This window comes from Bombyx mandarina, chromosome 16 (genome assembly GCF_030267445.1).
Source record: "Bombyx mandarina strain Sakado chromosome 16, ASM3026744v2".
Taxonomy (NCBI): domain Eukaryota; kingdom Metazoa; phylum Arthropoda; class Insecta; order Lepidoptera; family Bombycidae; genus Bombyx; species Bombyx mandarina.
In genome coordinates this window covers 10818365-10830964 of record NC_143222.1, presented here as the reverse complement: position 1 = coordinate 10830964, position 12600 = coordinate 10818365, and the positions used below count along the sequence as shown (strand labels likewise).

Here is a 12600-nt window from a genome sequence, read left to right as displayed (position 1 = left end):
TTCCTATCTAAAGGAATTTATGCCTTCCGGTCGGCGTGATGGCGTTCTTAGTAGGGCCATAGAAATGGAGTCTCAATATTTTTATTAAAATATTTTTATGCTTCTTTTTAACATGAGTGCTGGATGGCAGAAGACAAGAGTCGTGCTCGGTGGCGTGCAATTGGAGAGGCCTATGCCCAGCAGTGGCCTGCCAAAGGCTGATCGCCAATTTTTGGGTATTACGCGTTTCCGAACGTGTTTTGCTTTGAGGTCGAATTCAAAAATCGAATTTCGAAGGGGTTTGTTTTTTTATATGCATGTGAAAGAGACAGAGCACAGTAAAATTAGAATGTTTCAAAATTATGGCTGAACAATGTAAATTCGTGGCACTGAAGATTGAAAAATTAAAAAGCTAGCTATCCACGCTCGAATCAAAATCGCGTTTTGTTCACTGCTGTCTCGCAGCAAAAGCGGCATGTTTGAGCTGCTGAGGTGAAAAATAATTTTCATTTTTGGATCACTGCAGCATGACAAGCGAACTTCGTGGCCAACCATTTGTTTCTCAAAAAGGAAAAGTCGCTTTGTCTTGTTTTTATCAGCGAAGAAGTTCGCTTCTGTAAAATGATTGATCATAATCATCAGTCGTCTCTTTGTCAAAGGCAGTGTCGTTACGTAATTTTATAAATAACTTCATTAGATAAAATAAAATGTTTGTTTTATAGAATAATAAAAGTAAATTCTTATTTATGTTCTTCCAATTTGTTATTCTACTTGGTGTTCCACACAATACTCACACATTTCACATTATGGCTCAGACGATTGTCGCGGTATTTTGATCAGAAGCCCCCAAATTTCTATAGCAATGGTATCATGTCCCTACCTACAAGATGGCAAAAAGTTATCGAACAAAATGGTACCTACATACTTAGGGTAAATGTAAATAAACTATATTAAAAATGTTGTGAATTTTCTTAAAAAATTTGAAGAAACTTTTTCCCCATCCTTGTTGGCTGTTGACCCTTTCAAGCTGGTATGGATGAGTGCTTCTTGCAGCTACGGTGTCCCTCCAAAAGGAATAAGGTATTTATGATCCATGTTGATCGTCATGATGGATTGGATTGTCCTATATTTCTGCCACTTAAGAAGGTTTTAGATATGCGGGTGCTATAAGGCGAAGCTGTCGCCTTAGTGATTCAAGCTACGAAAACGTAATCATATGTTGCTTAGTTTATTCATGGGAACGGCTGAGGACTTCCTTCGAGCCTCAGTTTAAAAAGGATTTGTCATGGTACTCGGGAAACCGTACCCGTACTGTAGATTGTGTCAATTACAATTGATTTAATGTAAATAATTATAAATCAGGGCAAAGACGCATGGCTTAAATTGATCAACTAGCGATGTTTTTGTTGTCCGGAAACGGTTAATGTTTTAAGTAAAAAATGGCATCTGTTATTTTTGTGTCTACATATACTCGTACAAAAATCGAGTCGGATCGCGAACCTCGTTGCTGGAAAAATCGTTTGAAATACAACCGTGAAATAAATTCAAAGTTAATTAACATGAAACTTTACGACTTCTATCAGATAACGCTGTACAGAAAATTTTCAGAAACTAACAATAGGTTTAGTTCATTGTATTCCATGAGAAATTTTCGTTCTCATCAAAATGACGTTCCTAATGCAAATCGTAATTACGTTAACTTTAGTGCTCGTTAAAATGGTAAGCTTTTTTGTCACTTACGAACTTTATTTTTATTTATTAATATTTGAAGTTAAAGTGATCATCAAGTATCTTATTATTTAGAAGCTGTGACTTTTATTCCTATTTCATTAAGATACATTTTCCTTTAAAAGTATAATTGGGAATGACAGTTAATATTTGGGAAAAACCCATAAAAATTCTGCTAACACACTTTGTCTACCAACTAAAGCTTCCGGGCTTGTTTTGTAACTCAAATTTAATACAGAACAGTCGAATGTAATAAATAAAACTGGAGAAGTCGATTTAAAACATACTGGAATTACACAGTCAACGTCAAATGTATTCGAAAAGTTGGATCCAAGCTTCCACATAGTCCACGAAGCTTATACGATGGCGAAAACGATTTTCGAACAAGGACGTAACAACTACGTAGTCCTCAAGAACAGATCAAGGAGAACGATAAACACGTTTCTGGATTTAGTTCAGATTATGAACGAGGAAATGAGCAGAGAGCTAAGAACGGCAGTGCTGAAGTTCTACAAGATCAGTTACTTCCGCGATTTCTCCAATTACATGATCGCAATGGAGGAGGTAAACTTTTGCAATGGCATTGTATGTAATTAATACTTTTTTCGATCGAGACTCAGACCGCGTGGTACAGTGGTAATTTTTCCTTGTTTTTTTTTATTGCGTAGATGGGTGGACGAGCTCACAGCCCACCTGGTGTTAAGTGGTTACTGGAGTCCATGGACATCTACAACGTAAATGCGCCACCCACCTTGAGATATAAGTTCTAAAGATCTCAGTATAGTTACAACGGCTGCCCCACCCTTCAAACCGAAACGCATTACTGCTTCACGGCAGAAATAGGCAGGGCGGTGGTACCTACCCGCGCGGACTCACAAGAGGTACTACCACCAGTATCACAAGAGGTCCTACCACCAGTTCCTATTTAAATGGATAGCTAACGAAGCTTGCGCTATGTCTATGAAAGACCTCACCTCTCCTAGGTTGATGGTACTAAAACAAAAATCTTCCCTGAAATGCTAACAGCAACATATCTCATCACGGTTGCATTTTTTTTGTTTTTCTGGGCGAGCGCTACTGTTGTTCACCCAATGTTAAGTGGTTACCGGAACCCAGAGAGTCACAGCGTATTTTCGGTAATCTGCCGCCTGTCGAACGTACTGAGCAACTTCATTAATGCTCTTCTGTCCAAATCCTGTGGAATCAGATCACGGAACAAGGGGAGCAAGTAGAGATTTCTTACTACAATATCGACAATGATAACTTCTTACTACAATAATTAAACGCTCAGGCAAAGAGTCAACAAATCTGTTTATCACACGGATGCTTTGTCCGATTTTGCAACCGGGTCCACGACCTTCGATCCTACAATCTGGGAAACTGCATCGTACAAGTGCACGAGTTAGTACTAAAATGTCATCAGCTTCGAGGTGGAGTGGGAGGTTGTCTGCAAAGCACGGCTCATGCAAGGTTTCGTGTTAGCCACGTCGTCAGGTTTGAGCCCCGTGACCTCACCTACTAGTTAAGGTTACGCTGAAATAGCCTCTCAAGGCTCTCAGCTTAGGTAGGAAAAAAAAGGGAGGTTTTGGTAAATAGTGATTTAGTAGAGTTCTTATTTGTTTATGAGCATCGATATGTCCATGTCATGTTTGAAGGTTGGCATTATTTACGTAACGGTTTCCATAACGCAAACCGACTTCTTAATACGCGATGGGTTTTGATTTCATCCAACCAAGGACGTCTATAAGGTCGTTACCTTATTGGGATTTTGACCGAAAAATTCTGACGCCAGATAGTGGACATAGTTGAGCACTGCCTTCAAGATCCCGTGGAGAAGTTGGATCAGGTTCGAGCGCAGTTTCACGAAGTCATCGAGAACTTCCAGGACGTGAGGAATTTTCAAACAATAGAGAGCTGCCACGCTGAGCTTCCCGATGAGGTGGCTGTGGCCCATTGCTTGCTACACCAGGCTGTGCTGTGAGTACTAGCGAATAGTTTTGCGTAAATGTGTGATACGTTCGTCGCTTCGCTTCATATGTCAAGTTTTCATAGTATATCTACTAATTTTTTTTTATTGCTTAGATGGGTGGACGAGCTCACAGCCCACCTGGTGTTAAGTGATTACTGGAGCCCATAGACATCTATGACGTAAATGCGCCACCCACCTTGAGATATAAGTTCTAAGGTCTCAAGTATAGTTACAGCGGCTGCCCCATCCTTCAAACCGAAACGCATTACTGCTTCACGGCAGAAATAGGCAGGGTGGTGATACCTACCCACGCGGACTCACAAGAGGTCCTACCACCAGTAATTTTGAAGCACAATTTCGTTTCATATTAATATAGTTTAGTTGGACGAATGGCTTTTAACCAGAAATATACATCTTACTTATTAATAATAAATAAACTAATTGCTTTATCTTCTTAGGATTGTAAGCTGTTTGCTTGACTTCGCCGACGGAAACTGTTAGTTATAAAATATATAAGGATACACCGAATAGAACTAAAATCAATCGAGAATGTTCTAGACTCGTTTTAGCTACGTTGAGAATACTCAAGGCCTTTAAAAAAAGCCTCGATGCAACTGGAAAATCCGTAAACGTTATATTTGTATCGATAAACGTTTTAACCATTTGACGACAGATGGCGTTACTTGATTTACGCACTAGCATAACAATTAGATTTTAATGAGTACTATGTTTGAGCACAGTGATTCTTTATATTCATTCAAGTGCCGGGATACTTTTGCGGTAATAGGACGTCTTGTGAGTCCGCACGAGTAGCCTATTTCTGCCGCGAAGCAGTAATGCGTTTCGGTAAGAAGGCTGAGACAGCCGTTGTACTGTAAAAACGGAGGTCTTAGAACTATTATCAAAAGGAAGGTGGCGGCATATCAAATCCAAAAATTTATTTATTTATTTTTTTATTCAACATAATATGAAAGTATAAAAAGAACTACCGCCAATTCACAAAAACTAGCCTCCGTCCTGAGAAGAACTGACAAGAAACTCAGCGGGCATATCTTTTTTTTTTAAATATTAGATTTTTTTATATTAGATTTTTTTTAAATATTCATTTTTACGATGATTATTATAACGTAAAACCGCATTTACGTTGTAGATGTCTATGGACTTTTTTTTATGGGTTCCTGTAACCACCTAAGATCAGGTTGGCCGAGAGCTAGTCCATCCACCTAATCAATAAATAAAACAACGTCCACTCGCTTATAAGCTTAAAATACCTTCAGATGTCTTCTTTCGTAGGCTAAATCAAACGATGCAGGAGAATCTGGTGAAGATCGTTGAGATTAAAACAAGACAACACGCTCAGGATATGAATTACACGATCCACGATGTCCGAAATTGTTTAAGGGGTTTCGTTCCTAACTTCTTCAATCAACTCCTCTCCGATTCTTACACGGAACAGTGTGTACTCCTCAAAGTCGTGACCGCGTCTATAAACGACATGGTCAAGGAAACTTGGGGCAGTAACGGAACTCTCTTTCCTGATAAATGGCGACCCTTGATCACGATTTTAAAGAAGAAGTAAGTTCTCATTGCAATCCAACGGCATATACTATATAGCTTATCTATACTAATATTATATAGCTGAAGAGTTTGTTTGTTTGAACGCGCTAAAATCAGAAACTAGTGGTCCGAATTTGAAAAATTCTTTCAGGTCAGATAGCTCATTTATTGAGGAAGGCTATAAGCTATATAACATCACGCTAAAACCAATACAAGTGGAGCACCAATAGATCATTTTTCTAAATCGGGGTATTTTTCCCTTTTGAGAGCTTCCGCTGCGTGCGCTGCGGAAACGGTTAAAGTTTCGCTAAAATAATGTATGAAAAAATTGTTCCCCTTTAAAAGATCTAAAAAAAAACTGGAACAGCATGTGTATATATTAAGATTGGCTTACTATAACGTTTTTTATGCTAAAGTTTTACATTTTCACTTTCTACGTAAATGAAGAGGCGGGTAAAATTTAGCGTTATGCCAAAGTAACTATACTACGCGGACGAAGTCACGGGCAAAAGCTATTTTAATATAAGGGAAAAGTCAAACACGGTCATTTAAACCTAAAATGGGATTCCTTCTATCACAGGAACTAGAGAAACTAAACATACCTATATACGTTATACATACACATAAATACTTAGTCTGGCCATAAATACTGTTACAATTAAAAATAAAAAAAAATCTATTGCAAATAACATTTATTACTTTTACAGTGTGTTAGTTTAATACATAAATATAAAACAATTTCAAGTATAAAAAGCTTATTCGAAGTGGTCTCCATTGGCTGCAATACAGTCCTTTAAACGTTGAGGCCAGTTATCAATAGAAGCACGCACTGTTTCCATGGGAAAATTTTCACTGCCAATCGTACGGATTGTTTTAGGGGATCTAAATTATCATGGCGTTTAGAGCAAGCCGTACTCTCTAAAACTGACCATAAATCATAATCCAGCGGATTAAAATCGGGACTAGACGACGGCCAGTCTTCAACTCTGATGAAGTCCGAAACGTTCGTATCCAACCAAGACTGCGTAGACCGAGCTTTATGACCTGGCCCCGAGTCTTGCTGGAAGGACCATTCTTGATTATTGAACATGGTGTTGTTAAGGGGCTTCACTACCTTCTCAAGAATGGTGTCTTGATACATTTGTGCCGATGATTTGATACCTTTTTCACAAAAGTATGGCTCAGTCACTCTTTGATAGCTAATACCCCACCAAACCGTCACTGAAGTCGGATAGTGCCCACGTTGCACTCTGTCGACGACTAATTGGGAAGCTTCCTTAGAGCTTTGAGCATAAATACGGTCATTTTGTTTGTTAAAATGTTGCTCAATTGTAAAAAATTTCCCATCCGTAACAATTTTTTTCTATGACCTCCCTTTGCGTACCGCTTCAGTAGTTGTTTCGATTTTACCACCCTATTCTCTTTTAAATTATCAGTTAAGAAATGACCAGTACGTCTCTTATATGCTGCAAGTCCTAAGTCATCTTTTAAAATACGCGACATGGCTCTAGGTGCTATCTTCATCTCCCGAGATAAAATCTTTTGCTTTCGGACAGGATTTCTTCGAAGTCTTTCCCTTACTGCTTTGACCACCTTTTTCGTACGAACACTACGTGGACGGCCAGATCTTTTTCTGTCACAAACAAAGGAGGTCTCATTGCACCTATTAATAGCCCGGTACACAAACATTTTACTAATACCAAGCGTATGGAGAGTTTTAAAAATTGCATTTGGCTCCATACCTACTTTGTGTAATGCAATCACAGCGATTCGGTTCTCTTTATCACTTTTTTTTTTCCTACCTAAGCTGATAGCCTTAGGGGCTATTTCAGCGTAACCCTAACGTTTGTAGGTGAGCTCACGGGGCTCAAACCTGATGACGTTGCTAACACGAACCCTAGCAAGAGCCGTGCTTGGCAGAATCTACCACCGGATCGGAAACGCGACCCACTGAGAAGATCCGGCGAGAAACTCAGTGGGCTGTGTCTGAGAGTTAATTTACTCGTCGAGCCCTTCGTCGCAAGCGACGGGTTCGACGAGAACGGTGACCGGTGCTTGAAGTACCTAAAAGCACCGTTAGTGGATCAGGAGGATCCGAGATGACGTGAACGATCCGAGATGACGTGTCTTTATCACCCCACTCCATTTTAATATCGCAAAATATTGTATAATGTATTGGCGCCAAAATGAGAAAACTCAGTGTGCAATCATATAAAAATGACAGATTCCAAATTCAAATGTAATATTTTGTTTATTTTTAATTGTAACAGTATTTATGGCCAGACTAAGTATAAACATATAGATATATCAAACAAGTTTTCAAGCGGTGTCCCTCCTCTTTGCGTCGATAATACTCAATGCTGAGGGTCGTGGCCGCCTCTAACAACTTTCTCCTGTATTATCCTGCGCCATTCCTGCCTATCCTCGGCTGGATAGCAACGTCGCAGTCGTTATGCAATTGATACTCAGATCTCATATTTATGGGCTTCGGTAAACACATAACACTGGGTGTACTTTAAGATTGTCTTGAGGTGACCATGACTTCATTTTACACGTGCTTTAACCAGAGGACATAGACATCATAATGTGAAGCACCCTAAAGTGGTTTCGACAGTAATACATATGTAATTGCCTAGTGATGTTATTCTATTTAATTTTTCACTTTCAGAGCGAGCGTCCCAAAAAGCACTTTGAAGGAATCGTTATTATCAACGTTGAAAGCCGTAAATTTAACTTCATCTGAAATCGTACAGTCTCTGTACAAATTCATATGAAACTTTGGAAGGGTGTCGCGTCGAAAATGTTATTAACAAAATTATCTGACGCGTTTGTTATGCGAACTACGCGAGAGGGTGTGAGTTCGAAAAAGAAGAAAAGAAAAAACGCTCTGAGTTTTATTTCGAATTGTTTCATTTTCAAACATTCCATTTTTTTTTACCTTTTTTATTTTTTTGTTGGTCTTCGTTCTTTTTTTTAATTCCCTGCGTAATGCTACTACTTCTGGGGGTTATATTATTAGCTGTATCGAATGTGCGTAAGATCTTAGAAATTACAGATTCAGAAATTTCATTTCTCGCTAACTTTCGAGTCATAAACTTGAAGCTAAGACTAAAAGCGTGATCATTTCCAGCGCGTGCTCACAAGATCACCAGTGATTACGCAAATTATATTATCTGTTCTGCGAATTTGATTTTTATCATACGATATTATTCTTTGTCGGGACAGAAATGTGCTTAGTTCACGATGCCATGCAACCCAGTCGACCAAAGCTTGAGCTTGCGCAAACTCATCAACCAGAAAGTTATTCACAGAGGTCATGATCCAGCATTGAGGATTATCGAATCAAGGAGGAGGAGTTTAATCCTCCATCGGGGAAGTGACTGGTGAATACGTGTTATATACGCATGTCATAAGAAAAAATAATTCTTTCCCGTGCGATTTCAGTATCGTCACAGTAATATCGCTCGATAATAATACACCGGGCGTCTTACGTGAACGTAATTATAATTCATACATATTTTTGTTTAGGAGAGAGAGAGAGTATTCTTTATTGTACACCAACAAAAGAAAGAGTCACTGGTGGTAGGACCTCTTGGGAGTCCGCACGGGTAGGTACCACCACCCCGCCTATTTCCGCCGTGAAGCAGTAATGCGTTTCGGTTCGAAGGGTGGGGTAGCCGTTGTAACTATACTGAGACCTTAGAACTTATATCTCGAGGTGGGTGGCGCATTTACGTTGTAGATGTCTATAGGCTCCAGTAACCACTTAACACCAGGTGGGCTCTGAACTCGTCCACCCACTTAAGCAATAAAAAAAAAAAAAAAAGAGTGCGAAACATTAAATACAAAAAAAGTGCAATTAGCGGTCTTATCACTAAGAGCGATCTCTTCCAGACAACCAACCAGGTGGAAAAGAATCGTTTGGAAACTAATTACATGCTGTGTACCAATCAATTGTTAATTAAGTTTATGTAATTAAATTAATTGACACTATACAAATAATCGATAAAGTCGGAGCCATTACTGAATTCGAGCAAAATATTTATGAGTAGCCAATCAATATCCAGGCAATGTTCGGAAAGTTTTAAGTAACTGAATAAACCCCAAGGGTCAGGCAGCTAAGCACAAACTAAGTAAGCATTTACTTTACTCAAGTTACATTTTTAATAGCCCACGCTCCCTGAATCCCCAAAAAATAACTTCAATTTGTTGAAAATAATCAAATGTGTTTTATACATAGTTCTCTTTTATTTATTTATATTGCATAGATAGGTGGACGAGCTCACAGCCCACCTGGTATTAAGTGGTTACTGGAGCCCATAGACATCTACAGCGTAAATGCCGCCACCCACCTTGTGACATGGGTTGTAAGGTCTCAGTATAGTTACAACGGCTGCCACGCCCTTCAAGCCGAAATGCATTACTGCTTCACGGCAGAAATAGGCAGGGAGGTGGTACCTACCCGTGTGGACTCAGAAGAGGTCCTACCACCAGTAATGTACAAACTTTCATCCTCACGCATCGCTGTTGTACCTCTCATGTCATCTGGAAGACGTCTGAAAATAAATAAATACCTTAAAGAAGCATTAAGAGGCTTTACTGGTCGTAGGACCTCTTGTGAGTCCGCACTGGTAGGTACCACTAGCCTGCTTATTTCTGCCATGGAGCAGTAATGCGTTTCGGTTCGCAGAGTCGGGTAGCCGTTGAACTGTAAATCTGAGACTTAAATTCATGTCTCTGGGTGGGTGGCGGCACTTACCTTGTTGTTGGCTATGGGTTCATGACTATCTAACGTCAGATAGGTCCTGAGCTCACCCATCTAAGTAATAAACAAAACTCTTATCGAGTCTAGAATACAATATAAGGGTACAATTGCAATTCCTCGCAGGCATGTACCGATTTCAAAAAATACGTCCTTAACACTAATGACTTCCACGATTAAGGAATTACATGGTATTAACACATGAAAATCTTTTTTTTTTAAATAAAATCGATAAATCTTCGTAATTACTAGTGGTGGGGCGTATTTTGAGGCCACACAAAAAAGTCATATCTGCCGCGAATAAAATCAAAACATCGCGATGTTTTTCGAACGATTTTTTTTCTAAGGCATTGTGTAATGTATAAGATGTAATTAAATGGAACGGAAACAAGATAGAGCCTTCTGCCAATGATTGCGATTGCACGGTAAGCCCGGTGCGGGTAGTCTGAGCACATTAAGTTAATATTGTTACTGTGCTCAGTTGATGTGGTATGCACTTGGATCATGCACTAAATGTCGATTACCACGAAAATTTCGACCAGCGAACTGACCCGTAGACACAGTGAATTTCACACCGGATCTTCTCAGTGGGTCGCGATTCCGATCCGCTTTTAGATTCTGCGAAGCAGTGTTCTTACTAGGGCCACTAGTGCTAGCAACGTCGTCAGGTTTAAGCCCCGCGAGCTCACCCACTAATTCGGTGAATCTAGAATATTCTATCAGGTTGAGCCCGTGAGCTCACTTACATGTACGCGCGTAGCTAGTTTCTCAGCGAGTAAGTAGCGCTAAATAGCTGGCTTAAAATGGTAATACCAAAGCAGGGTTTGCTGGTGATAGGGGGTCTTATAAACAGGCATGGCAGCATGGGTAGGGACCGTCTCTATGTCTGCCACGGTTAACTACTACTAACTTCCGGCCCATACAACCACTAACACTGGGTGCTGCGAGTATATTCGCCTGTTCTTCATTAAAATATATAGAAACTGTGCTTAATAAATTTATTAAAACAACTTTTTCATTGTTTAATAGTGGTCAATAAACCGGTCTGTCATGAGTTTCTGACCTCTCATTTCACTTGATAATCGTAAATCTATAGTTTAAAGCATTCTCATAATAATGCCGTATCTAAGTTCTTTTTCTTTCCTAGTTCGCGGACTGCACTTGACAATGATAGATGTGCTAAGCTAGCCGCAATCTTCGGGCCGATAGACGAGAGCTGGAGCCCGGTGACAGACTCGATATTTCTAGTCGAAATATAAATAAAAATAAAAATAAGAAAAAATTCTCAACCAAAAAAGAAATCTATCAGTATCGTACGATAGCATATTAAAATTTGTCTAGTGTTTAAGGTTCTAGATAAAAAAAAATTTTTTTTTTTTATTTACTGACAATCACGCCACGTTAACTGGTCCCGTGGTAAGTTCGTAAAGAACTTGTGTTACAGGTACCAGATAACGGAAATAAATGTTAGATTTTGATTAAACACATACATATATTTAATATACATCCATAACCCTGGAAAAGAGATTTTATATTATTCATACAAATATCTTCCCTTGGCGGGATTCGAACCCGCGACCGCCTTGTGTAGTGACCATGTCACTTACCACTACACCAGACGGCCGTCTGATGATGATTTAAATGAAACATCCTAAAGGCAATAAAACCGTCAGTCGACAAATTAGGATTCAGCATATAAACGGCTCAGACTCGATTCACGAATTTAGTTTTCCACTTGACTTTCATAAGACAAAGACGTCTTAGAGTACACGTTATGACACAGCGCCCACAGTATAACAAAATAGATAATATAACAAAAGAAAATTCGAATTACCTATTAACAACATGGCCGCGGTTTGGAGTTGTTTCTACTGTTACTGGTGGTAGGACCTCTCGTGAGTCCGTACGGGTAGGTACCACCACCCTGTTTATATCTGCCATGAAGCAGTAATGCGTTTCGGTTTGAAGGAAGAGGCAGCCGTTGTAACTATACTTGAGACCTTAGAGCTTATATCTCAAGGTGGGTGGCGCATTAACGTTGTAAATGTCTATGGGCTCCAGTAACCACTTAACACCAGGTGGGCTGTGAGCTCGTCCATCCATCTAAGCAAAAAAAAAGAAAACACGCAAATCCAATCCATGCAATGGTCGACACTTGGCTTTTGTAGCAAATTTGATGTTAATGCACTGTCGATTGCACCTATAATTGAGGTGACATCTGCCATGAACTTTTGTCAATTTTTCAATGTTTTGCATTGATGATCACTTTGTTGGTGCAACTTAATAAATAATTAAATAAATAAATAAATTTTTCTTGGGAAGTGCGTGGGGTTAGAATTTTTCTTGAAAATAATCGCATCGTTTGCATTTTACCATCACACCACTCGCGACGTGAGTAGATTTCATCCATACTAACTAGAAACATTCCGCTCATCAACAGTTCGTTTGCAGATACCATTTTTCTAAGTACCAATCAGCTGTGGAGAAAACTCCTCTCCACTGTTTTTCACGAGTGGTATGAGATAGCCTTCGAACGAAGCTTGAGGAGATTCGTAAGCAGCATACTGCTGATGGGCTGTGCTCCTGGCAATACTAATATATATGA

At 39.4% G+C, this 12600-nt stretch overlaps 1 protein-coding gene across 1 annotated transcript; it reads left to right on the top strand.

The window, feature by feature from the left end:
* The first annotated feature begins 1644 nt into the window (after nucleotides 1–1644).
* On the top strand, nucleotides 1645–8007 carry LOC114240545 (uncharacterized). The gene is made up of 5 exons (XM_028171132.2): nucleotides 1645–1698; nucleotides 2008–2271; nucleotides 3500–3684; nucleotides 4970–5251; nucleotides 7902–8007. Exons 1-5 carry the CDS (start codon nucleotides 1645–1647, stop codon nucleotides 8005–8007), a joined length of 891 nt encoding a protein of 296 aa, XP_028026933.2.
* Nucleotides 8008–12600: the final 4593 nt, after the last annotated feature.

Coding starts and splice junctions, on each gene's coding strand:
- LOC114240545 (XM_028171132.2), top strand. CDS start 1,645: ATGACGTTCCTAATGCAAATCGTAATTACGTTAACTTTAGTGCTCGTT. Junction 1,699..2,007: donor CTTTAGTGCTCGTTAAAATG/GTAAGCTTTTTT, acceptor GGAATTACACAG/TCAACGTCAAATGTATTCGA. Junction 3,685..4,969: donor TTGCTACACCAGGCTGTGCT/GTGAGTACTAGC, acceptor CTTCTTTCGTAG/GCTAAATCAAACGATGCAGG.